This window comes from Narcine bancroftii, chromosome 7 (genome assembly GCF_036971445.1).
Source record: "Narcine bancroftii isolate sNarBan1 chromosome 7, sNarBan1.hap1, whole genome shotgun sequence".
Classification (NCBI taxonomy): domain Eukaryota; kingdom Metazoa; phylum Chordata; class Chondrichthyes; order Torpediniformes; family Narcinidae; genus Narcine; species Narcine bancroftii.
Window position 1 is genome coordinate 176,972,599 of NC_091475.1, and position 27,513 is coordinate 177,000,111.

The 27,513-nt window shown below is 38.8% G+C and overlaps 1 protein-coding gene across 19 annotated transcripts in view; it reads right to left on the reverse strand.

The window, feature by feature from the left end:
* The window catches only part of LOC138739430 (phospholipid-transporting ATPase IB-like), a 524,646-nt gene that overhangs the window by 317,497 nt on the left and 179,636 nt on the right, over positions 1-27,513 (reverse strand). For 16 of the 19 annotated variants that reach the window (XR_011342240.1, XM_069891443.1, XM_069891442.1 and 13 more), the window contains 5 exons: positions 20,448-20,493; positions 9,706-9,746; positions 6,646-6,719; positions 2,565-2,634; positions 886-1,013 (listed from right to left, as the gene is read on the reverse strand). Coding sequence is in view for 18 of the 19 variants with exons in the window: in XM_069891443.1 (XP_069747544.1) it covers positions 886-1,013; positions 2,565-2,634; positions 6,646-6,719; positions 9,706-9,746; positions 20,448-20,493 (359 nt within the window). In the remaining variant the exon portion in view is untranslated. Of the gene's footprint in view, positions 1-885; positions 1,014-2,564; positions 2,635-4,178; positions 4,240-6,645; positions 6,720-7,557; positions 7,646-9,705; positions 9,747-10,679; positions 10,767-20,447; positions 20,494-27,513 lie in introns of those variants that run through there. The other 3 variants (XM_069891459.1, XM_069891458.1, XM_069891460.1) reach the window with 3 other exon arrangements.

The window sequence follows — 27,513 nt, forward strand, 5'->3', positions numbered from 1 at the left end:
AACCTCATAGGTGCTGGCCCCTGATGTTTGTCATAGATATTAATAACATGGATGAGAATGTAGATAGCATCATTAGGAAGATTGCAGACAATGCCAAATTTTTAAATTACATTCATTTTAACCAGTGTGTTGTTGCATTATAACAGAGTGTGGTGATATAACCACCAGCCTACTGCAGGGGGTGATCTCTGTACCTGCAGGAAGACCACCTAAGGGGCTGACTCCACCTGGTCGGCTGTCAATCAGCTGACCCGAATATAGACCTGAGCTGGCCCCTTCTGAGCCAGTCACACTGGAGCCACCAAGGCATGAAATGATGTTCAGACTTTTACTGGAATAAAGCCTGTTGTACAGTCTTCTGAGTTTGTGCTACCTCAGTGCACCGCACAGAGCATGCTATTAATGAGTTCTCCCAATGGATAATCAGTCATGGGCCTGACTGCCAGGTCATCTGAGCTGTCTTCTTATTGGGAAGTAGGAGTTGACAGCTTGATTTGAATTGATATGCATCATTATATGGCCAAGTCAAAAGTGCCACTTACCAACAATCCCCCTCCCCCTATCAATTCTCACCTTTCCAATTACCTGTCCTCCTATCCATATTCAATCAACACTTTTTGTCTGTTCATCTATACTCTTCTCCGCCATTTCTTTCCTGCTCCACAGCTTTTTAATTTAGACATCTGCCGCTTTTTACTTATACCTTGAAGAAGGACTCAGGCCCGAAATGTTGCTTATATATCTTTATCTCCTCTGGACACTCTTTCAGCATTTCTGTGCTTTTATGACACTTAATCCTATCACTAGCTAGCATTCTGGAATGGGATCTCAAGGGCTGAATAAAGAATGTGGAACAAAACAAGCATTTTTTTAAAGTTACAGTACCGATGGTCTCCAATTCGGAGATTGCCAGTGAAATCATAGAGGTGTCGATTCGGTACATCACACTCCAAATTTCCAGTCATCTTCATTAAATCTGCAGTGGATTGCATATTTGCAGTCAATTGCAAGCCCTGGAAGGAAAAGATAATTAAAATTTAGAGGATCCCATTTAAAAAAAAAATTCAAGAACAAAAAAGTTTATCATAGACAACAGGCCAAGCTATAATTAAATAACTACAATTAATTGCATTATGTTAGAATTAATTGTTGGAACCAAGTCAAAGCATCGCTATCTCCATCCAATTTAGAAATATTACAAATATACCCTTGGGAGTTATGAACTATTCACCACAGAAGACAATAATTAATAAGATTCAGAATCCTCCAAAGGTAATCTTTCAAAATTCTATGGGGATCAAGAATGAGATCATTTCTTCAATAATCAGTTTTAGTATTGCAAACTAAATGTTCTATTACAACATATTAAAGTCGCTATCCTCGAGGTTTGAGATAAAATAGGCAGGGGCAATTTTCTACTGTATCAGGGTTTTATCCTATTTTTGGAGAGTTTTATTTGAGTTACTCTGCTATATTTAACCTCATTAAATTTAACAATTTCAGATAACAAGTCTCTCAAGTTTGGATCATAACTGACCAATGAGAACTGACCAGAACTAACAGTGTTTCTCTTTCCAGAGATACAGCATGACTGGCCAGGCACTTCCAGCATTCTTTTATTTTCTGATTTCCAGCAACTGCAGTATTCTGTATTTCATATTTCCAGCATTATTCTTCCCCTCTCCTCTCAGGTCCTCAATCATTCACTTCTACTTACATGTCCTCCAAATGGACAATTAACAAGCCTTCACCATACCCTCCTATTGGCACCATCATTTTTTGTATCTAAGTCTCATTGTCTCAATCCTACTCAAAAACCACCCCTTGCATCTTCTATAAATTTAGAATACATTTGATTTATAAGATTTGCTCAATCGGGTGAAAGATCACCGACTTACTCTGGTTTCTCTCTCCACAGATGTTACAGTACAACTCCGATTATCCATAATTGGATTCTCTGAAATCAGAAATCCTCACTTATCCAAAAGTTTTTCAGAGCCAAACTGACCAGACACGTCAGGCTGCCAAAGGTAGCAGGGACGTTGGGCTCCTGGGCAGGAGTGGGAACCTCAGGCTCTCAGCAGGAGCAGGACCTCAATGGGGAGGTGATGGAGATTGGAAGCGGCTGGCATTTTTTGGGTGAGAATTAAATATTAATTTTTAAAAGCCTTCTCTTCTTTGTTGTATTTTAAACACTGCTACAAGTGATTTGCTATTGCTACTGGCTATTTTTTAAAAATGACCAGTTCTCAAAAAAAAACATTTATCTGACATAGGCCAGGTCCCAATTATTTCAGATAATTGGAGTTGTACTGTATTTGATTTGTTGAGTGTATCTAGCAATTTTTATTGAATCCAATTTCCACAAGTTGAGGAAATCATTGGTTTGCAAATTTTGCATAAATTAGGCTATGGAATGTATTAACAGAAGAAGAATGAACAACTCTCATTTCCATTGCTGCATTGTGAAATAAAACCTTGATACTATTTCAGATTGTAAATCCCCGTGCCTATCAGAATGTGTTGAAACTTTTCAGAAACCAATTTTATGTTGAATTCATTACCTGTCTTATTTTGAGATTTGTTTCCCCATCCAAATTGGATGTTTCAATGTAACACATTGCCTGTGGCTCACTAGGGAATAGAATGCATAAGAAAGTAATTAGTTAAATGATCTATATCAAAAGCATTGAAAACATTCTTTACACTATTTGCATAAAAGCCTAGAATTTTATAAATGTTACAGATGTTTATCTAGTTTACGAGGGCTCAGTGGACAAGGAATCCAGCCAGCCCCACTTGTCTACCTTTCCCTTTCACCTTAATTTTTTATCCTTTCAAGTGTTTATTTAGTTTCCTTTTGAAGACGACAGCTGAATCTTTCTCATTAACTCCCAAAATGGCATCCCTGCATTGACCTCCAGTAATACATTTGGGACCCAAACCACTTGCAGAATAAAAATACTTTTTATCATGTTCAACTACTACTAGTATTCCACCATTTAAAAAATACTCTAGCTTTCTGTTTGCCTAAGTAGATTGCCTCAATGTCCATTTCATTCCATTGCTCATTTATTTATCATCTCCAACGAAGTCTCTCCTCCATACTTATAATCCAATCATTATAGAACATGTCTTTATGTCTAATACACAGTAGTCAATTCATATCGTCTAACATAGATTTTATATTCTGAAAATTCAAAAGCACAACATCCACTGGTACCCTTAGTTGCATGCTCAAAAAATTAAGTAGAGTCAAATATTATTGAATTCTCAAAAATTCCTTTTGACTCTAATCAATATGATTATTTTCCAAGTATTCTGTCATTTAGGATAGTTTTTTATGCGACAATTTTTCAATTCTTTGTGAATGTGAATATGTTGAGAATTAGGATTTTTTTTCTACTCGCCTAATTTCCCAAAATTATTTGTCTTTCACACCAGTGCAACTAGCCTGTAGCCAACCGCAACAAAGAAAAACGTGCACACACACACACACACACACACACACACACACACACACACACACACACACACACACACACACACACACACACACACACACAGTGTGGCATGCTAAGCTCACTCCTCTATTAGAGCTGTAAAGACTGATTTTATACTGTTCAAGTTCCCGCCATTTTTGCTGATTGACTGAGTCATCCATATGAATAACAATAGCTGGTGGGAACATCCATGCATATGAATGCCCTTCTTCACCAGCCTGTTTCTGTTGAGTTAGCTGAGCAGCTTGACCAATGCCATTTTAGGGCTGTTGGTCTGATGCTGCTCCAGCTTCTACCCCTGCCGGTTCGTTGTCCTGAGAGTCGCTTTAGCGATCTCTGTCCACGTCTGCTGCCGCGCGATGTGCCGGCCCGATCTCCGCAATTGTGGGCCGCCACAAGCCTCATTTAAAACTATAAGTTGCAAGATACCAGTTTAATGGCATTATTCTCAAATCAAACCAAATTCAATCTTAAAATTGTCAATTCCACTTTGTTCCACCTTAACTTTGCAAACCTTTCCTAACCTTGTTTCTAAGCCTCGGTCCTTTGTTTCTCAGATTCTATCATCTTGCTCCTTCCCACTATGACAGAGGAGAACACCAGACAACATTTCAAGTCACGAAACAGTTCCCTCCAGATTTAACCAAGTCCTCAAAACCTACCCTGGAATCTTACCTTCATCAGCCTTAGGTATGGCTCTGCATCATTTTCTGTGTACAGAAAGAGCCTTGGAATGCATGTGATCCATATGAATATGCTGCTGTTATGGCTGGCGCAAGTTGTTACATTTCACTCTGTACATTAGATGAAGCCAATTCATGGATGACAAATGAAACCAAGGAGATTGACCAATAAGCAATATCTAAGTCAGCATTCAGCACCAGTACTGGGCAACAGAGAATAATTAATTGTTGGAAGTAATTTAAAGGTGTTTGGGTAAGTGACCTCTAACAATGAATTACCTGTCACCCAGTACTGGTGCTGAATGCTGACTTAGATATTGCTTATTGGTACTACTCAAACATTTAAAGTAAAAATTCATAATACTTTAAATTATAAACATTCAATTCATGGATACTGCTAATTTAAAAAAAAAATGATTCTGACCTAATTTGTATTCCTTTGTAAGCTCAGTTACATGGCAGGAATTCTGTTTACTTCTGTTCAGGGGCAGAGGAGGTGGGGAAGGACCTAAATGAATGAGGGACTTTGGGCAATGTGAGGTCGATATAGAACAAGTTTGTGTTAGAGGTTAAGGAAGAGGAAGTGCTTCAGAATTCACCAGAGAAAATGACATTTTAAAAACAATAGGGTAAGTCTCCGGGACTGTATGAGATGTATCCCCGTTTCTACAAGAAATTAAGGAAGAGGTTGCTGAGCATTGGCACTGATCTTTGCAGACCCCTTGGCCACAGGGGAGGTACCGAAGGATTGGAGAATGGGAAATGTAGTCTCCTTGTTTATAATAGATAACAGGGAGAATCCTGGGAATTATAGTCCAGTGAGTCTTACATCAGTGGTGGACAAATTATTGGAGATGATTCTTCCAGAGAGAATTTACGAGCATTTACAATAGCGTAATCTTCTCAGGGATAATCAGCATGGCTTTATGAGGGGCAATGTTGTGCCTCACAAGCCCCATTGAGTTTTTGGAGAAGTAACAAAAGAAAATGATTAGATGTGGTGTATATGGATTTAGTAAGGCATTTGACAAGCTCCCCCATGGTAAACTCATTCAGAAAGTCATAAGACACGGAACCATGCATTCAGATTTGGCTTGCCTATAGAAATCAGACAGTAGTAGTGCACAGAAAGTATTCTTCCTGGACGTCAATGATGAGTGGAATTCCACAGCAATCTGTTTTGGGACCCAGCTTATTGTGATTTTTATGAATGACCTGAATGAAGAAGTAGAATGATGGGACAGAGCATTTGCAAATTATACAAAGGTTGGAGGTGCTGAGACCAGTATAGAGATTGTCTAGGTTACAACAGGATGTAGACAGGATGCAGATTTGGGTAGACAAGTGGCAGATGGAGTTAAATCTGGATGGATGAAGTGATGCATTTTGGAAGATCCAACAATGAAGGCAGAGTACATTATGAATAGCAGGATTCTTCACAGTATGGAAGAACAGAGGGACCTTAGAGTCCAATCCATAAATCTGTCAAAGTTGATGGGTTAGTTAAGAAGGCTTATGGCATGCTGGCCTTCATTATTCAGGGATTTGAGTTCAAGAGTCGTAAGATAATGCTGCAGTTTAATAAACCTCTCGTTCGACCACAATTGTGTCTTGTAACTGTAACAATCATCCCAAATATTTTTTATATCTATCTATTTATTTTGATTATTCATGTGATCTTTATGTACTGTGTATTATGTCTTTCTGTACGTGCATTATGGTCTGGAGAGATGCTGTTTCATTGGGTTGTACATGTATAATCAGATGATAATAAACTTCAACTTGAATTTGAACTTGACTTGGAACATTGCGGCCAGTTCTGGTCACCTCATTACAGAAAGGATCTGAAAACTTTTGAGAGGGTGCAGAAAAGATTTACCAGGATGTTGCCTAGATTGGAGAACATGTCTTATGAGGCAAGATTAATGGAACTAGGGCTTTTCTCTTTGAAGCGAAGAAGGAATGAGAGGTGACTTAATAGAGGTCTACGAGATCATGAGAGACATAGATAGGGTGGACAGCCAGCTCCTTTATCCAGGGCAGAAGTAGCAAACACCAGAAGACATCTGCACAAGATGAAAGGAGAAACATTAAGTGGAGACATTTGGGGTTTTGTTGTTTGTTTTTTCATGGTGGATACCAGGAATGCATTACCGGGAGAGTGTTGAAGGCTGGTAGAATGAGGACATTTGAAGACTCTTAAACAGGCACATATTGCAAGAAAAATGGAGGGTTATGGGTGTGTGGTAGGGAAGGTTTAGATTGTTGAGAAGGTTTATGTGGGTCGCCACAACATTGTGGGCCAAATGCCTGTATTGTGCTGTAATGTTCTATGTTCTAGAATTCCCTCAGAAAACAACATTTAATTACAATTACCAAAAAATTATGGCAGTCTAATTGTTGCTTTAAAATCCATTATTCAGAAACATCCACAAGAGCAAACTCAGAAAATGGCCAACCTGGAGGAGACAATAAGAATGTCAGCTGGGAGACGCTGTCCATTGGTGACCATCACAAAGTCCCCCACTGTAACCTGCAAAGCAATTGAACAATTAGCTTTAACAAAGCAGTTGTCAATCGAAAACAATACAAGCTATATATATCAATGGTAAATTTCATTTTTGGCAAATTTTATCTCTGTTATTTAGTTCTCAGTTCTTTGTTATATCTTTCTTACTTAATTCAAAAATAAAGATCTTCAATATTCAATGTGAGATGCTAAGCTTTAAAAGCTCTGCAATAATTGTAAAATCAATCGAGTCACTACATATGCAAATTTGTCATACCTCATCAGAGATATGACAATATGATATTATTCTCTCCCCATCTACTCGGTAACTTTCACCATTATTTAGCAAATTAACTCTCAGCTTTATTGGCAAGTGTTTTTCTTCAGAACTTTTAATGAAGACATTAGATTTGCAGCCTCTAAACCAACATTTTAATCTGTGTCTTATTTCACAAATCGATTTACAATATTGGAGAATTTAAAAGGATTTGTTGTTTATCCTTAAACCGCACCAATTCAATAATCATTCATCTAGTTGAAGGGTTCTTTTCCAAAATGTTGACAATTCATTTTTTTTCTATGAAAATGCGTTAGTTGTTAGCGTAGTTGGCGACTGTCGGAAAGGCGCAGCAGCTCCTACATTTCCCCCATCTTGACATCTTGCAGCAGTACAATTGAGAGGGTCCCATCTGGCTGCATCATTATGTGGTCTGGGAGCTGCAAAAATGGGACTGGAATTTAATTGAGAATCATCAAAACAGCTGAGAGGATCACTGCGGCCCCCTTTCCTCTATTGCTTAAATAGGACTCAAAGAATTAGAAGACCCTTTCTATCTATCACACATTATCTTTGATCCACTACCATTAAGATGACGGTAAAGGAGCATCAAATCAGAACTGCAGGCTGAGAAGGATGAAGAGAATCCTGTAAGCAGGATGCATATCCTGTAATCACAAAATATTTTTATTTTATAAAATATTCTATATATTTTAAATTACAGCTTTATGTAAATAGGCGCTTATTATGTACTATGTATTGTATATGTTTGTGGGCCACGGTCTAGAGAAATGCCGCTTTGTCAGTTTGTATATGTGCAGTCAGATGATAATAAAGTTGAACTTATTCCAAGTGTTGGTGGCTGGTGGGAGAATGAAGCGTTATTAATGGGTAAGTGTAAGAGAATTGAGAAGGAATTGGGTGAGCAGAAAATGATGAGTTGGCAAAATCTTGATGGACTAAATACAAGTCAATATAGAAAATTATGTAATGTTAAATATTTAGCTTGCTCACCCAGATATTCTTGAATCAAAACAAAATAATATTTGTGATAATAAACAATTCAGATTCAATCCCAATTATCACATGGGGCATCTGATTTCATTTAATATTCATTTTAAGTATGAATTTTGAGGTTTAAAAAGTTAAACAATGTAAAAAAAAAACCTGGCTGGTTCAGTCCTTGGTCATTATTATCAACGAGCACAAGGATGAACCTCCCTTGTTACACTAATCAAGTACTGCTCTGACACCACGACTGCAGTCACATGTTTGCAATAAGATTACTGTGAATAAATATTACTTTAGATATTATTGTCTCTTTTTAATTATACTATTGGAGTTGTTTTTTATTTGTTTCTGAAGATGTTTTTAAGTACCTGTTCAGCTGCAGCAAGTAAAATATTTTATCATGTTCATGACAAAGTCATTATTATTACAGGTACACAATCCTTTAACTGGAACCCTTGGGGGACAGTGTGTTCTGAATTTTGGATTTTTCCGGATTTCAGAACAAAAGCCAGCTGCCCCAGATTTAAGCCCACCTGAATTGTGCCGCCGTATCCACCCCCTTCCAGTCGCTCTGGCGTCTCCCTCCCCCTTGCCCACCTGAGTCGCGCTGCCATCTCTCCCCCGCCCACCTGAGTCACACTGCCATCTCTCTCCCCCCCGCCCGCCCGAGTCATGCAGCCATCTCTCTCTCTCTCCTCCCCCCGCCCAAGTCGCACTGCTGTCTCTCTCTCTCTCCCCCCTCACCCACCCAAGTCACACTGCCGTCTCTTCCCGCTGCCCAAGTTGTGCTGCCGTCTCTCTCTCTCCTCCCCCCCACCCCAGTTACGCTGCTGTCTCTCCCACCCACCCGAGTCGTGCTGCCATCTCTCTCCCCCCTCGCCCACCTGAGTTGCGCTGCCGTCTCCCCCCGCCCCCCCCCCATCCTAGTCACGCTGCTGTCTGTCTCTCTCTCTCTCTCTCACCCTCCGCTGTACCAGCACCAGGAAAAAAACGGTTTTTGGAGCTTTCTAGATTTTAGATGTCCGGATAAATGATTGTACCTGTATTATCATCAAAACTATGAATCTGATGAGGGCAGTTAGCACTGTTTCAATTCAATAGTGAGTTTCAGCTGGTGGCTCTGCTATGCACCTGCCAATTATTTGGGATTCCAATTTGATATAATTTTCAGATCAAATGACAAGGGGGGTGGAGAGAGAGAGTTTTTCAAATCTGCCCAGAATTAATTTCTAATGCATATTAACAAATATGTAGACAGATTATGGAAAGTTGCAAAAGCCACAGAGTTATCTTACTGGGAGACTTCAATTTCCCCATCCTATGCACCTCTCATGCATCAAAAGGTTATCCAAGACCTGCCTGTTCACCTCTTCCTTTTCCATCCTAGCATCTGGGGAGCAAACCAATGTACCATTAGGCTAAACCTTTGCTTGGACCTCATGATCAACTAAAGAGATACTTAACCTGGCTTTCAGATTGAGTATTACAAAATTCTGAAAACTCAATTGCTATCGAATTATAATTCCTACTACTCAAATCAACAAATACATCACTACCTGAAAGACACTATAGAGTAATTAATATTCAGCAATCATTTTGTGTTAAATGTTGGTGGGGATGCAACAAAAGCCACTGAATACTTGATAATATTTTTGGAAGTTTTTATTTGCCAAGACTGAAAATTAAAGGATTAAGAATATTTTTCATATCTGAACCACATACCTCTTGCCAAATGATGGTCTCCCATTTGCCATCTTTTAAAACTGAAAAAGAAATAATCTTTATAACAACAACTAGGGTAGAAAACTTCAAACAATATTCTTTTTACCTGATCTATTTAAACATTCACATTTAATTACAATTGAGATTTCTGATGTGACAGATTATGTTATATTTGATATTGCATATCGTGTTACTAGCCCAGAGGACCTCGAAACCCAGCAGCAATAGATATTCACCAAGACAAGTGGTCACTTTAACAAAGGTTGCTTTTAATTATCTTTAAACATGAAAACAGAATCACACTTTAACTTAACTAACCTAAATGCGGGGGGGGGGAGGGGGGGTGGGGGTGGCAAGATGGCGTAGAAGAAAAACGTGTATTCCACCTCTCCCCAGCTGGATCATTAAATACCCAGTTTTTAAAAAGCATAAAAATGGTTAAAATTAAGATTTACAGTTGTTTAAATAACAGTGATTTATAATGGCATCCAATGTGAAAAAATTTAAACCTCAGCTTCAGAAAAAACTACCATATAAAACTGCGTAAGAATTGAGGCCTACCTGCATAGCTGAATCCACTGGGTCGTCATTGGGAGTCTCCAAGCCTCAGAGGACTCCAGCTCTGACTCGAGTCTGACTCCGGCGCCGATCCTGCCTCCGCAAGATGGCACCGACACATCGGTGAGCCTGGCCGTTGCCGACCAGCGTTCATGTGAAGTCGTGGGTGTGGGCGGCACGGCCGATAATGGGACCCGCAAACCTGCTGGGTGGCCCAGTGGCACGCAGTGTAGCTTTGGAGGATACTCCTGCGCGTCCGACGGCTTTGCCTGGCCTGCGAGGGGCATCGCGGGTCCGAGAACTGCTGGATAAAGTGTGGGCTGAGGGGGAGAGATTGGGGTGCCGCCATTCGGTGTCCAGACCCACAGCCATTCAGCCAAAGGATCTATGATGACAGAGGAAGAAGAGGAACTTACCTTATTGGAATTCGTCCAGGAGGAGGAGCTTGCAGTTAAAGGAGGTGGATCTCAAAACATGGAAGTGGAATCTGGACTGGATTCTGTGTTTACTGTTTTGGAAGGGATTGCTTGTCAAATGCATAATATGTCAAAATAAATATCAACTCAAGTGAATCAAGGATTTATGGAGATGAAAATAAAAATTAATACTTTGTGTGATGAAATTTCAACTGTAAAACAGGAAATGACTGTAGTTAAAAGTGATATTAATAGATGTGTAAAATCAGTTGATACTGCGCAAGAGAATTTTAAGAAAATTGAAACAGCCTTCTCTGAATGTCAAACTCAGGTAGAATGTAATAGAGAAAAAATGGAAAAAGTGGAAGGTTCTTTTATAGATTGGGGAATTCAAAAAAGAGATTTAATGAAGAAGATTGATTCGTTGGAAAATAAAAGTAAATGGAATAATGTGAAAATAGTTGGTCTCCCAGAGGACATTGAAGGTGCTAACCCTATAAAATTTTTTAAGCACTGGATCCCAGAGGTGCTGGGTCAAGAGCTTTTCCCTAAAGGCTTGGAACTGGATAGAGCTCACAGAGCTCTGAGAAGCAAACCACTTCCAGGCAAACACAGAGAGCAGTCTTGGTTCGTTGTTTAAAGTATCAAAATAGAAAAATCATTTTATGTATGGCAGTGCAGAACGCACGGCAGAATCGATCTCCATTAATGGTTCAAAATAACAGTGTTTTTTTATGCCGATTTGAGCCAAGAGGTTATTAGAAGATGACGAGAATTTAATACGGCCAAAGATGTTTTGTGGCAAAAAAGCTAAAAGTTTGCTTTTCGTTATCCTGCAATTTTGAAGGTTTTCTATGGAAACTTTCAATCTCAATTTTTTTGAGAATGATCATGATGCTTTGGTTTTTGCTAATTCTTTGCCGGAATTGTGAAGAAATGGATCTTCTACTCCATTGTCTCCTAAGAGGAGGGTAAATGGAAATGGAAATGGACATGGGAATGGAAAGAATGAAGAGCTGACACAAAGTCTTCTTGATGTTGAAGATCAGGAGCAGTCGTTGTGCTTGGAATCATTGGGCTGAATATATAGACTATATTCTATTGTGTTTGATTAAATAATAAATATGTATCTGGCTGTGGGGGGGGGGGGGTTTGATGACACTGAAAACTTCGATAGTCATCTGCCTCTAGTGGGTTTACCATACCCAGATTTTTAGGGTATTACTACCTTTGGGTGGGTTTTCTTTTGTAATTTTCTGGTTTTTTTTTTGAGGGTTTTTTTTTCTTGGAAGAATTATAGAGGGGAGCATTATTTTATAGTGTGTAAATATATTAGTAGTTAAAAAAGTTGTCGAAATTGAATTTTGCAACTTTTAACGTTCAGGGGTTAAATAATCCAATTAAGAGAAAGAGAATATTGGCTTATGTAAAAAAAATGAAAATTTATATTGCTTTTTTACAAGAAACACATTTGACTGAGAAAGAACATTTGAAATTGAAAAGGGATTGGGATGGTCATGTTTTTTCTTCTTTTAATTCTAAGGCAAGAAGAGTAGCGATTTTGATTCATAAAAATTTACCATTTGAATTGGAATCTTCAGAGGGGTATGCTGGCAGAGTATTAAGAGTGAACTGTAAAATTTTTGCTGAATCTTGGACTTTGCTGAATCTTTATGCCCTTAATATAGATTTTGAGCATTTTACTTCAGAAACTTTTTTTATTGTTAACTCAAACTAATGAAAATGTTTTAGTTGGTGGTGATTTTAATTGTGCTCTCAACCCTTTATTGGACAGAAATCCAAAAGGTACAAGGAAATCAAAGATGGCAACACAAATTAATGCGTTAATGAAAGATTTAAATTTGGTGGATATTTGGTGAAAAGTTAATCCTACAGAGAAAGATTTCTCTTTTTATTCTTCAAGACATGATTCATTTTCTAGAATTGATTTATTTTTGGTATCTGCACATTTACAAGGTAGAGTACTATGAGCTGAATATAAAAGTAGAGTATCAGATCATTCATTATTACTTTTTACCTGTGAAAGTTTGGAGGTAGTACATCCGTCGTTTAGATGGAGGTTTAATGCAATGTTATTGAAAAAACAAGTTTGTTACTTTTGTTAAAGAGCAGATTTCTTTATTTTTGACTGAAAATGTTAATTCTGTGGATAGTCATTTTGTAATATGGGATACTTTAAGAGCTTATTTGAGAGGGCAGATTATTAGTTATTCTACCAACGTTAAGAAACAATATATGGCAGAAAGTTTAGAGTTAGAAAATAAGATTGCTGAGTTAGAGAAAGATTTTCAGAGAGGTGTAACAGAAAATAAAAAAGTTGCATTAGCGAGGTTGAAATTACATTATAATACTTTACAAACCTATCAGTTTGAGCGCTTAATTAATCAATCTAAACAAGATTATTATGAGTTGGGAGAAAGAGCTCATAAGGTACTTGCTTGGCAATTGAAAAATGAACAGACATCTCTGACTATTAATGCTGTTAAGAAGAATTCAAAAGTTACTTACAAACTTCAGGCAATCAATGACCAGTTTTATTCATTTTATTTGAAATTATATACTTCTGAGGGGAAACAGGATAATGGTTCTATTGATTTTTACTTACCTAAATTAAAGTTAGGTATTAGATGGAAATGATGTTCAGAAATTGGAATCTCCATTTACGGATTTTGAAATTAAGGAAGCTATTCAGGAAATGCCTAATGAAAAGTCCCCAGGGGATGATGGATTCCCTGTGGAATTTTATAAACTCTTTTATGATGATTTTTCTAATGAATTTGGAGAAGTGTTGAATCAAGTTACTGAAGATCAGAAGTTACCAGAATCATGTTCAAGTGCTTTAATAACTGTCATTCCAAAAAAGATAGAGATCCATTAAAAGTGTCTTCATATACACCTATTTCTTTATTAAATGTAGATTATAAAATTATAGTGAAAGTATTAGCTAATAGACTTGCTAATTATTTACCCAAATTGGTACACATTGATCAAACAGGTTTTATTAAGAACAGAAATGCATTAGACAATATATTTTGATAAATTACTTTGGTCAACGCATATCAAAAGCATTAGATGCAGAAAAAGCTTTTGATAGGGTTGAGTGGGATTTTTTTATTCAAAGTGTTAGAGAAATTTAAATTTGGCCCTTTTTATATTGGTTGGGTTAAGGCTTTATATATGAACCTGATTGCTAAGGTGGTGACAAATGGACAGATTTCTTCACTATTTAAATTGACTCATTCAACTCGACAGGGCTGCCCATTGTCACCAGCCTTATTTGCGTTAGTTACTGAACCGTTAGCTCAGGCTATTAGACAAAATGAAGAAATTAGAGGGATGAGGGTTAAGAATGAAGAATATAAAATTAATTTTATTTGTACACGATGTATTGGTATATTTGACGGAACCGGAGTGGTTGTTGAAACAATTGCGAGTGTTTGTTGAAATTTGGAGAATTATTGGGATATAAAGTTAATTGGAATTTTACCAGTTGGAGTGGGAGATTATTCTGAATTTAAAACAATTACAAAATTAAAGTGGACAAGTAAAATTAAATATTTAGGTGTTATGTACCTATATTAAGATGGATTAAAGCCGATTTGATTAAGTGGAAAGATCTTCCGTTACTTTGATTAGTCGGGTTAATTGTATTAAAATGAATATTTTTCCTCAAATTCAATATTTATTTCAGTCACTACCTTGTTTACTTTCTAAGGGCTTTTTTCAAGATTTGAATAAAGCAGTGCGAGAGGTTTTATGGAAAGGTAAATTAGCCCGAATAGCATTGCATAGACATACATGGAAGTATACATTGGGTGGACTACAATTACCACATTCTCAAAATTATTATGAAGTGGCCCAGTTGAAGTTTATTAGTAGATTGATGGATTTGGATCAGCCTCCCAGCTGGGATAAAGTGGAAATGGCGTGTATATCTAGGGTTGAAATACATGAATTTATATTTTGTTGGAATTTGATTTTGTTACAGCAATATGATATGCCGATATTGAAACATTTGTTAAAGATCTGGATTTTTTAAAAAAACAGGGTATTAGGATCAAAAGATAAATTATCAATTTTAACTCCACTGTCTAACAATCAGCTCATTCCTTTTTCAATGTTTAATAATCATTTAAAGATTTGGGATTCTAAAGGTATAAAGACAATACAAGATTGCTTTGTAGAAGGGCAATTTCTTTCTTTTAATCAATTGAGAGAAAGATTTGATATACCTGTAAATTCTTCGTTTGCATATTATCAACTTAGAGCTTTGATAAAAGATAATTATGGTAGAGAGGTGATTTTACCTACTTTGTCGAGATTTGAATCTTTGATTTCCTCTATACTGAAAAAGAGTTATATTTCAGTTATGTATAATTTGTTACAAGATAGTATGGATAAACCAGATTGGGAGAAATCTAAATTTAAATGGGAGTGTGACTTAGTTTTTATTTTTCGCCGAAGATGATTGGGCGAATATGTCAGGACAATGTAATTAAATTGACTAATGTACAATATGGAATGGTTAATTATAATTTTTTACATCAATTATATTTGACCCCAGAAAAGTTAAAAAAAAAATGGGTTTAGTAATTCGGATTCTTGTTTTAGATGTGGCTCATGTATTGCAACTTTTCTACATGCTGTTTGGAATTGTGTTAAAGTTCAATCATTTTGGCAAGGAATTAAAGTAGTTTTGAAGAAATTATATAATTTTATATTACCGTTAGATCCAACGATTTTCTTGTTGGGAAATTTGTATTCGTTAAGGAGAATGGGATTGGATAAAATTCAAATTGCTTTTGTATGCTGGTGTTATCAGTAGCGTGTAAATGTGTTGCTAGTACTTGGAAAGATGATACTGAGATTAATATAGCATGTTGCATAATGAATTGAAAGTATGTGTTGTTATGGAAAAAATTGCTTATAATTTACATGATAATTATTATTTTTTTATTAATAAGTGGTCTCCGTATTTGAAATATATGCATTTAGATATACTTTGAAATGTTATTAACATTTACAATATTTTCTTTTTATATATATATAGATTACACACACACACACACACATATAGATATATATATTTTTTTTAATACAATTTATCCATTTATTTATTTATTTATTTTGCTTCCCTTAAGGGAGTTGGCTGTAGGGGTGGGAGGGTGGGATGGGTGTTAATGTAAAATTTTCTTTGATTGTTTCTATACTGTATGTTATGTATTTGTTACCTCTTAAATAAAGTTTGGGAAAACTAACCTAAATTAACCTCCTTCTAATTCTAAGCGCATGTGTGTGTAATGTGTGTGCAAGTTTAGAAAAGTTCATTGGTTCACAGTCCAATCTCTCTTCTCATTCCTCCAAGTTCACTGGTTGCAGGCAATTCTTATACTGTGCCCAGAATTTAATATTTATAAAGTTCACCAGGCTTTGGTGCTTGAAAGTTAAATGGTTACCACTCAGGAAGGTTCTTGTTGGTTTTCAGAGAGAGAGAGAGAGAGAGAGATTTGTTGTTCCAGGACATCCATAACTTTAATCAACTACTCCCATGTCTTGCTGATGAAACTTGCCTCCTTCAGGGTTCTCCAGATGATAACCTCTTTCTTTTAGGTCACCACAGAGTTCCTTTTTGTTTAACTTATTCCAAGTGAAATATTAGACAGCCAGTCCTCTTCTCTTGCATGAACCACAAGGTCTTTGACCAGCCTGTCTTCCAAATGGGGTTTTCCACAAGATTGCTAGCTTGTCCTGTTCCAGTCCCAGCTACTTCTGCTGGCTGTAACACTATAGAAGTAATGTCTCTTTGTGTGTGTGTGTGTGTGTGTGTGTGTGTGTGTGTGTGTGTGTGTGTGTGTGTGTATGTGTGTGTGTGTGTGTGTGTGTGTGTGTGTGTGTGTGTGTGTGTGTCTCTCTCAGAGAAAGACTATCTGACTCTCTCTGCTTGCAAAACCACATGACCCTCTCAGAACTGCAAGCTCTTTTCCAGACAGAAATCAGCTCCAACCAGATCTTTCATCTGTTGCCTTTGGTAAACAACAATCCATTAGTGAAGTCTCTTAAGCACTCTTCAAAGCTCTTGCAGAAGTTGTGGAGCCAATATGTCTAGCATGGGGCAGAACTTCAGTATTTTAAATAAGATCTGTTTTAAAGTATTTGTATGTAATCTACTCTAACAAACCTTTACCAATTTATCTCCCAAAATGTATCCATATACTTTGTCACAATACATATGTTTTAAGGAGATAAAATGTGGAAGGTTTTTTTAGTTTTGATTACATACAGATACAAACACTTCAAACAGATCTCATTTAAAATGTCAGAGCTCTGCTCAAGCCAGACAGTCCAGGCTCTGGGTGCCTTTGCAAAAACTTTGAAGAATGCCTGCAAGGACTTCACAATTAGGTGTTAATTGGATATGCTGTGGAGTAATGGATTATTGCTTTTGGAAAGCAATAGATGAACAAACTTGGAAGATGAGGTCCAGAGCCGCAGTCTGTCTGAGTGCAGTTGGCTATTCTAAGAGGGTTATGTGGTTTTCTCTGAATGTGTCTGTGTGTGTGTGTGTGTGTGTGTGTGTGTGTGTGTGTGAGAGAGAGAGAGAGAGAGAGAGAGAGAGAGAGAGAGAGAGAGAGAGAGAGAGTTCAGTTCTAAAGTTCAGCAGCAGCAGTTGGGACTGGAACAGGACAAGCTGGCAAACTTGTGGAAAAAATCATTTTGAAGACGGGTTGTGAATTCTTAGTTCAGCCTGGTCAAAGCCCTTGTGGTACATACAAGAAGAGGACTGGCTGTATAATGTTTCACTTGAAATAAGGGAAACAAAAAGGAATTCTGTGGTGACCTGAAAGAAAGTGGTTATCATCTGGAGAACCCTGAGGGGGCAAGTTTCATCAGCAAGACACTGAAGTGGCTGATCTGAAGGAATCAGTTGTGGGTGTCCAACGAGCAACAAATCTCTCTCTGAAAACTAACAAGAACCTTCCTGAGTGGTAACCATTTACCTTTCAAGCACCAAAGCCTGGTGAAATTCATAAATGTTAAATTCTGTGCAGAGTATAAGAATTGCCTGCAACCAGTGAACTTGGAAGAGTGAGAAGTGAGATTGGACTGTGAATTTAAAACTTTTCTGAACTTATACACACATTACATACACGTGCACTTAGAATTAGAAGGGGTTTAAGTTAGGTTAAATTAAGTTAATAGTAATAAATTAGAGTTTGATCCTGTTTACATGTTTAAAGATAATTAAAAGCAATTTTTGTTTTAGTAACTATTTATCTGGGTGAATTTCTATTGCTGCTGGGTCTTGGGGTCCTCTGGGTTCATAACATTGATTTAATGTCAGAGTACATATATGCCATCACATACAACCCTGAGATTTTTTTTTTCTCTGTGGGTGAGGCAGAATTACCACCTATTGGCAGTGCAAAAATAAATTGACTCAACATACACATGAACTGAAAGAAATTTAAACAAGCTGACTGTCTATAGAGATAGAAAAAAAATCAATAAAGTGCAAAAGTAAGAGTCCTTAAACATCCCTGATTGAAATTGTCATTGAGGAGTCTAATGGTGGAGAGGTAGCAGCTGTTCCTGAACCTGGTGGTGTGAGTCTCATGGCACCTATATCTCTTTTTTGATGGTAGCAGTGAGAATAGAGCATTTGCTAGGTGGTATGGATCATTGATGATCATTGCTAATCTCCGACAGCAGCATTCCCTGTAGATATTCTCAGTTGAGGGAGGGTTTTAGCTGTGATGTCCTGGACTGTGTTCACTACCTTTTGCAAGGCTTTCCAGGTGTTCCAGGGTGATTAACTCTTTCAAGATAGCTATCCAACTAAATTACTATTTAAAAATCAAAGGGAATAAAGGATTTCCACCAGGACCTGGAAATGTGTTCTTCATTTCACTCACCGTCAAAGCCACAAAATTGATTTTTATTCAGAGAGCTTTTTCAAATGTGATATTGTCAAGTCTGAGTGGGAGGAATGGCTGGGAGCTAATGAGCTAGCAGATGAGCTCTATGTGTACTTTCTATTATTAGTTGTTAAGGTTTTGTATGTATACAAATGTTCAATCATAAGTTTAATGACTCTAAATTCAAGTACAATGCCACAAGAAAGAAGATGGGTAATATCTCCTCCGTGATCACACTCAACACTGGTGGTCCTCAAGGCTGCATACTCCCTCTGTGCCCAAAACTGTACAGCTAAACACCATTCCAATTCTCTCTTCAAATTTGTTGACCACAGCAGTGGAATGAGCATAAAATAACGCAGAGACAGAATGCAGGCAAGGGATTGAAAGTCTAGTGGCATACTATCAAATTAACAACCTCTCATTCATAATCAGTAAGATGAAAGAAATGATTATTGACTTCAGAAGAGTGGGCAGAGACAATTCTCCATCCACAATAATAGTGCTGAAGTTGAAAGAGTTGATAGCTTCAAGTTCTTATGAATAAATAGCTCTAACTACCTGACTTGGAACAAGCACGTTGACATGACAGTCAAGAAAGAAGAAAATGCACCAATGCCTCCATTTATACGCTAAAGGACATTCGACCTATCCCCAATATCTAGGTGCACTAAGGAAAGCATTCTTGCTGAATGAATTACAGTGCGGCAATGACTACCACCCCGTGGTACTGACCTCCACCATTATGAAATGTTTCGATTGTCTGGTGATGAAATGTATCAATGCACCCATCCCAGAGACACTGAATCCATTTAAATTCATCTACCAATGAAACCATTCCACTGATGATGCTATAACCTTGTCTCTTCACTCCATCCTGCATCACCTGGAAAATGACCCCAGACTGGTCTTCATCAATTTCAAATTGATGTGGTTATTGTGCACTATTGGCTAAATATTCTCTTATCTTTCTTTGGCTTGGCTTCGCGGACGAAGATTTATGGAGGGGGTAAAAAGTCCACGTCAGCTGCAGGCTCGTTTGTGGCTGACAAGTCCAATGCGGGACAGGCAGACACGGTTGCAGCGGTTGCAGGGGAAAATTGGTTGGTTGGGGTTGGGTGTTGGGTTTTTCCTCCTAAGTAACTACATTCAAAATCTTTCATTCCTGATGTGTGTGTGTATATATATATATATCTATATATATATATATATATATATATATATATCTATATCTATATATATACAGATATAGATATATATATCTATATCTATATAGATAGAGATATATATATCTCTATCTATATAGATATAGATATCTATATATATCTATATCTATATAGATATAGATATCTATATATATCTATATAGATATATATATATAGATATATATAAATGTATACTCATACTAATCCCAAAACAAACAAAAAATCCACTAAACTGTCTTCTTCCTAATAAAAGTACATCCAGGCATCCCATACAATAGGAACCTTTAACATGCAACATTTCAGTTAAAAAAACCTCTCAGATTACAGAATCAATTGAATGCAATTTTCATGTAGTCCATAATGATGGTAGAACAGGGAAACGATCTCAAAAAGTGGCATTGAATGGATTGCACATTTCATCACCACACAGGTTGGTTTGCAGTTGGTCTCCAGTTGAAAAAGGAACTTCAATGCAAGTACTCATTCATTTCAGAGATCAAAATTGATGAATCTGACCCTGGTCATCTACATCCATTCATTTTTTAAAAAAATGGGAACTGCAACTTTGCTCTCATAATAAAATCTGAAGAAGCAGATTCCCCCAAGCAGATAACTCAAGCTCTCACCTTTGATCTTCTTCCTGTTAACATCATTGTCAGCTTTGTGCCTTTTCTGTAACAAAGCACACAAAACTTTCATAATCAATTGTAATCTCAGATTATTTTGAGCCAATTGGCTGCTCATAACATGAATTGAACGTCACTATTTTTGTAGAACACAGAAAATGTGAAAAGAGATACATAGTTACTGGCTCATGTTGAAGAAAGTGAGAAAACAGATTAGTTTCAAGTGAGAGCCAGTGGGGGAGGGATGGGTAGGATTAAGGAAATTTCTTGGACAAGATCATCCAGGATGCTGAAGTGATCATGCAATTTATGTGAGCCCCATAACCCCCAACATCATACACACTTTCAGCATTAAGACTGTTCCCTTCACTAATCAATAGTCTGTCCTTTCATCTTCACCTCTTATTGCAACATTTTCCAATCCAGCTGCAAGAGATACAATATCTGCTCTTTATCACTTCCCTTCCCATCACTCAACAACCCAAAGAGGCTATACAAATGAAGCAACGATTCATTTTGATTGATTCCAGTCAACGATATTGCATTCAGTGCTCACAACATGTTCTTCTCTTTACTGGAAAAAAATAAATGTAAATTGAGTGACCAGTTTATGTAATATTTCCTTTCAGTCTACAGAGTAGCTTCCAGCTGTCTTGTCATTATAAATAGTGATCACACTTCCTGTATGATTTGTTGTCTCCTGCACAGATCAGTCCAGACTAATCTTCAAGAACAGCACCCCATCTGCAACCTCGATTTCAGAGAATATATTTTTTCTTTGTATCAGTACTGAACAGTCCAGCTGTAAACTCATCTTTAGTAATATAAACTAATTTCACCCCCCTCCCCCATCGACTCTTCCCTAACATTTCCCCTCACATGCACACACACACAAAATCTTAAAGGTGGCTTTAATTTTTTTTCCACTTTCCCAGTTTTGCCAGAAATGTCAACTACCGTACATTTCTCCTTCAAAAAATGTTGCCTGTCTCAAAATATTTTTGTTTTTATTTCAGACCTCCAGCATCTGCAGTGACTTCTGGTCGTGGTTTAAGGTTGTGAAACAAATATTACCAAAGAGCTCACAACCAACCCACTTTTAAAAAACAGCTAAAAATAGGATGGCAGAGTTAGCGTAGTGGTCAGTGCAACACTATTCCAGTGCCAGAAATTGGACTGAGGTTCAAATCCCATGCTGTCTACAATGAGTTGGTGCATTCTCCCCATGCCTGCGTGGGTTTTCCCCAGAGCCTCCACTTACCTCCCACTGTTCAAAACCTGTCGGGGTTTGTACGTTAATGGGGTGTAATTGGGCAGCATGGGTTTGTGTGCCAAAATGGCCTATTACTGTGTCAGGTTTAAATAAATAAAAATAAATTACAAGCATATTCATTATCAATTTAAGGTTTTTCCTGCTAGTTGATGGTTCAATTTGATGAGATCAATTTCAATTTTAAGCTAATTTCTACACGTTTCTCTCCAATTTAACCTGTAACATAAATGTGTATTTCAGTTATAATTCATATACTTATTTAAAAATTTCTTCCACACAAAATCAACAACAAATCAATCAGCAATAATGTTTCTACCAACTTGAGGTCGATGGTTGAGAAGACCCGGTACTGGATGATCTCATTCACCGTGGTAGGGGGTAGGCATCCAGTTAGGTGATTCAGTTGATGGTCTGCCTGTAGTCTACAACCATGTGGTGCTTCTCCCCACTCTTTACCACTACCGCTTGTGCCCTCCAGGGGCTCGTGCTAAATTCTATAAATCCTTTAGCCAGAAGTCATTTAATTTCTGTTCTAATGAAGGCTCTACCCCTAGGGCTGTATTGCCTGCTTTCAGTGGTGCAATCAGGGGCGAGGTTCATGAACAGGGGTGGAAGTGGGACCCCGAGGGTGGACAAATGGCAGATCATGTGCAATGGGCAGATTTCAGGTTGCTGATTGGCTGTGTTTCGAGGGGAGGGCAAGTGGTTTAAAAATTGGTCATTGCAGACTTTGAGGGAGGGGTGAGGCCCATCATATTCCATTAGGATACTCCAGTTGGCACTGAAATTCCAGTCCCAATATAACTGGTGCACAGAGCTGTGGCATAACAAGGAGTTTAAAGATTTTGTATTTAGTACCACACATGGTCAATGTCACATTGCAACCTCCGTGGACCTCGGTCAAGTGGGATCTGGAGGCCAAAGAAATTTTGCGTTTAGCTGGAGTCATTGCAAGGGGGTAGCACTGTACTGTGACCAGGTATGTGAAGCTCTCTATGACCCTGATATCAAACAGACAGCTTATAACATGACTGTTTACCTCAATGACCATCATGGATCTGGCTACGTCTTGCAGATTGTTCTGGTCCTGGATGATCGAAACCAACATTTGGTCGCTGTCCAACTCGTTGCTATTGTACTGACTCAGGATGGCTGCCCCCATAGCATCCACACAGTGCTGTTCCTTACTGCTGAAAGTGACACTGGAAATGGTACCATTCCAGGTGGTCGTCCCCATGGTTCTACCAAGTTGTTGCCCCTGACTGGATGTGGCACCAGAAATGACACAGTCCAGGATGGCGATGGCTGCCACCCGCACTCAGCACTGCTGGAGGAAGGTTTGGACCTATATACCCTTTCACAGTGTCCCTTCTTCCCGTAGCTGAAACAAGTTGCATCTCTGGCTGGGCAGCTCCTACGTGGATGCTTTGCATGGCCGCAGAAGTAGCACTTTGGGTGCTCGATGGCGGCAACTTGGGATCCCACGTACCAAGATGGTGGTGTCCAGACTACCTCTGCATTTTGCTGCACTGTTTCAAGTGATTTGGCCAGGTCCACGACTTCCTGCAGGCTCCAATTGCCCTTTTCTAGGAGTCTCTGGCGGATGTGTTCTGACCAGAAGCCCGTTACACACGTCTTGGATCGGCTCCTCTAAGTGGACTGCAGCAGAAACTTCTCTGCAGCCACAGGCTTGCCCCAGCTCCCAAAGGACCCACATATATTCATCCACTGACTCATCAGGCACTTGTCTGCAATGGTCCAGAAGATACTTGGCATAGATGACATTTGTCGGGGTACAGTACTATCTCTGCAGGAGCTCAATAGCAGCGTGTAAGTACTGCAGTCTCTGATCATTTGAAAACATGGTGACCGACCTATGCAAAGAACAGATCCCATTTATTTTCTTTGCTCTGCACGTCATTTTGTTTTATGAAGGCGTTAAGGCAATGCAGCCACTGGTCAAATTTTATGGAGGCCTCCAGAGCTTTAGGGTCGGTGTCTAGTTTATCCGCCCAAATGGCTTTGTCCATGGCACAAAAGTATGGTGATTAAATTGATACACTATCAACAACTCACGTCAGACTAGAAGTCGTAATTAAATAGGCTTTAATCACCATAATGTCCTCCCAGAATCACAGTGTGGCTTTCGCGCAAACAGAGGAACTACTGACATGGTCTTTGCCCTCAGACAGCTCCAAGAAAAGTGCAGAGAACAAATCAAAGGACTCTACATCACCTTTGTTGACCTCACCAAAGCCTTCGACACCATGAGCAGGAAAGGGCTTTGGCAAATACTAGAGCGCCTCGGATGTCCCCCAAAGTTCCTCAACATGGTTATCAAACTGCACAAAAACCAACAAGGTCGGGTCAGATACAGCAATGAGCTCTCCGATCCCTTCTCCATTCACAATGGCGTGAAGCAAGGCTGCGTCCTCGCACCAACCCTCTTTACTATCTTCTTCAGCATGATGCTGAAACAAGCCATGAAAAACCTCAACAATGAAGACACTGTTTACATCCGGTACCGCACGGATGGCAGTCTCTTCAATCTGAGGCGCCTGCAAGCTCACACCAAGACACAAGAGCAACTTGTCCGTGAACTACTCTTTGCAGACCATGCCGCTTTAGTTGCCCATTCAGAGCCAGCTCTCCAGCGCATGACGTCCTGTTTTGCGGAAACTGCTAAAATGGCTGGAAGTCACCCTGAAGAAAACTGAGTCCTCCATCAGCCAGCTCCCCACCATGACTACCAGCCCCCCCCCCCACATCTCCATCGGGCACACAGAACTCAAAACGGTCAACCAGTTTACCTACCTCGGCTGCACCATTTCATCGGATGCAAGGATCGACAATGAGATAGACAACAGACTCACCAAGGCAAATAGCGCCTTTGGAAGACTACACAAAAGAGTCTGGAAAAACAACCACCTGAAGAAAAACACAAAGATCAGCGTGTACAGAGCCGTTGTCATACCCACGCTCCTGTTCGGCTCCAAATCGTGGGTCCTCTACCGGCATTACCTACGGCTCCTAGAACGCTTCCATCAGCGCTGTCTCCGCTCCATCCTCAACATTCATTGGAATGACTTCATCACCAACATCGAAGTACTTGAGCTGGCAGAGTCCGCAAGCATCAAACCCATGCTGCTGAAGACTCAACTGTGCTGGGTGGGTCACGCCTCCAGAATGGAGGACCATCGCCTTCCCAAGATCGTGTTCTATGGCGAGCTCTCCACTGGCCACCGAGACAGAGGTGCACCAAAGAAGAAGTACAAGGACTGCTTAAAGAAATCTCTTGGTGCCTGCCACATTGACCACCGCCAGTGGGCTGATCTCGCCTCCAAACGTGCATCTTGGCGCCTCACAGTTAGGAGGGCAGCAACCTCCTTTGAAGAAGACCGCAAAGCCCACCTCACTGACAAAAGACAAAGGAGGAAAAACCCAACACCCAACCCCAACCAACCAATTTTCCATTGCAACCGCTGCAACCGTGCCTGCCTGTCCCGCAACGGACTTGTCAGTCACCAACGAGCCTGCAGCAGACGTGGACATACCCCTCCATAAATCTTCATCCGCGAAGCCAAGCCAAAGAATCACCATAAACTCCAAGCACATCTCACATGTTGCTGGCCTGGTTCCAAGGCAGGGGTTTGGGTGTAGCCACCTTTACGGGAATTCTGAGGGGAAGAGTCACAGGTACAGGGGTGGGCCAGCCCATACAGTACATTTGTATTAGACAGCTCTAAAAGTTACACAGTGGTTCCACCACAAGCCAAAACCTTTTATCTAAGTCACTGAAATGTTAACCTTGATTCTTACCAAGCATGCTCCTCAGCACCTTGAGTCTCCCACAATTCTTTGATTTTAGATATCCTGCATCTGATGCATTTTGCAGTAAATAACATTTGTTTGCCATTTCTCAAAGTTGGAATTTGAATATACTCACATAACCACAAAAAAACATGTAATAGTTCATAGTTCAGTGGAGACAATTACACAGAACACTAATGGAGAATTACTCATAATGTGATCTAATTTCTGAATACCCTTCAATGTCAGATGGTAATTCAATTTCTAACAATCATAATTTGTATCTATTACTTTAATGGCTTTCCAGATCCAACAACCAAGATTGGGTTTCCATATGAAACCTGCTTCCAGTTATTTATTTTGAACTTTAAGAGATGGTTATTTGCACTTTGAGTGTATAAAATAAAATAAGGAATCTAAATTTCCCATTTATCACCCAAACAGATTTTCATAATTTATAGTTCCATAGCTATACGTAGACTGAGTTGCTTGAAATTTATGATTATATGGGAATATTTCTGGCACTGAGGGGTGAGAGAGGACATGATCAATTAATTGCATTCATTATCTAACAATGAATTTTCTCACAACGATTCTAAATTATGACAAGAAAATCTGGTGAATATAGAAGTTACAAAAACGTGGTTGAATGTGAGCAGGCCATCAATGGAGCACCTTTGACAAATGTAAAAGGAGGTGTAGGTGCAAGTGTAGCCTTTCCTGTCATTACAGGGGTAGGTACCAAGGAGGCAATTAGTGAGAGGGGATGAATAGATGAGGAAGTCCCAGATGGAGTGATCGCATTGGAAAATGGAGAAGGATGGAGAGGGGAAGATGTGTCTGGTGATGGGATGCAGTTGTGGAAGATTATATAATAGGTGTGGAGGCTGGTGGGGTGAGAAGAGAAGGCAAGGGGAATCCTATCTTTTTATTGTCTCAGGGCAGTAGGAGTCAGTGCAGATGTATGGGAAATAGAGGAAGTATGGGTATGGCTGAATTGATAGCAGTAGATGGGAAGCCATACTTTCTGAAGTAGAACATCTCAGATGTTCTAGAGTAGAAGGTGCATATTCTGCGATTAGATGTGATGGCAATGAAGGAATTGAGAAAAAGGAATAGAACTCTTAAAAGAGACAGGGTGAGATGAGGTATCGTTGATATAACTGTGGGATTAGTGGGTTCATAAAAGATAAAGATAGGAAGTAAGTGTGCGAAACAAAGATTAGCATGAGGAAAATGGGTTTGGATACATGGGCATCTGGCATGAGTAGTGGGGAGAAGAGAGTTGAAATTGTGCTAGGAGTTGTATCGTGGCAAATCACATAATTATGGCAAAAGACAGAACTAATTAGGGCAATAGAATGAAGGGCATTCAATTTCTGGATAGTTTAACACATCAAAAGTAATGTGTGGCACAGGATAGAGAAGATGTGAATGAAATCAAAATGTTACAGGAAGGGGGAAAAAATTAAGCAAAAATGAGCAACAAAATTTGGAACCAAAGTAAAAATTGTAGAAAATCAAAGCTTTAGGCTCTTTATCTAAATGCCCATAGAGAAGGGTACCAAAAGAAAAGGTAAAAAGGGAAAGAAAGTGGGATAGCATTGTTAATGAAGGAAGGTATCAGTGCAATTAGGATGGAATTAAGAGCAGAGAAAAACACTTTATTTTTTTTTTTATTTTTTATTTTTCACACCATAAATCCCATTAACCATGATACATACTTTTTCCTTTTCAAATATATACAGTGCCATTTTCTCCCCCCCCCCCTCCTCCCATCCCACCCTCCCTACCTCCCCCCTCCCGTCCATTTAAAGTACAAAATCTAGGATACATTAAACCAGTCAAACAATGTTGTCATTCAATAAAAATAAACAAGAAATTCCACTGAGTCAATTATTTTCATTTCCTTCTCCTTTCGTTAATTTAGGTAGTGAATATCCCCGGTAGGTTTTCGCTATTGTGTTTCATGTAAGGCTCCCA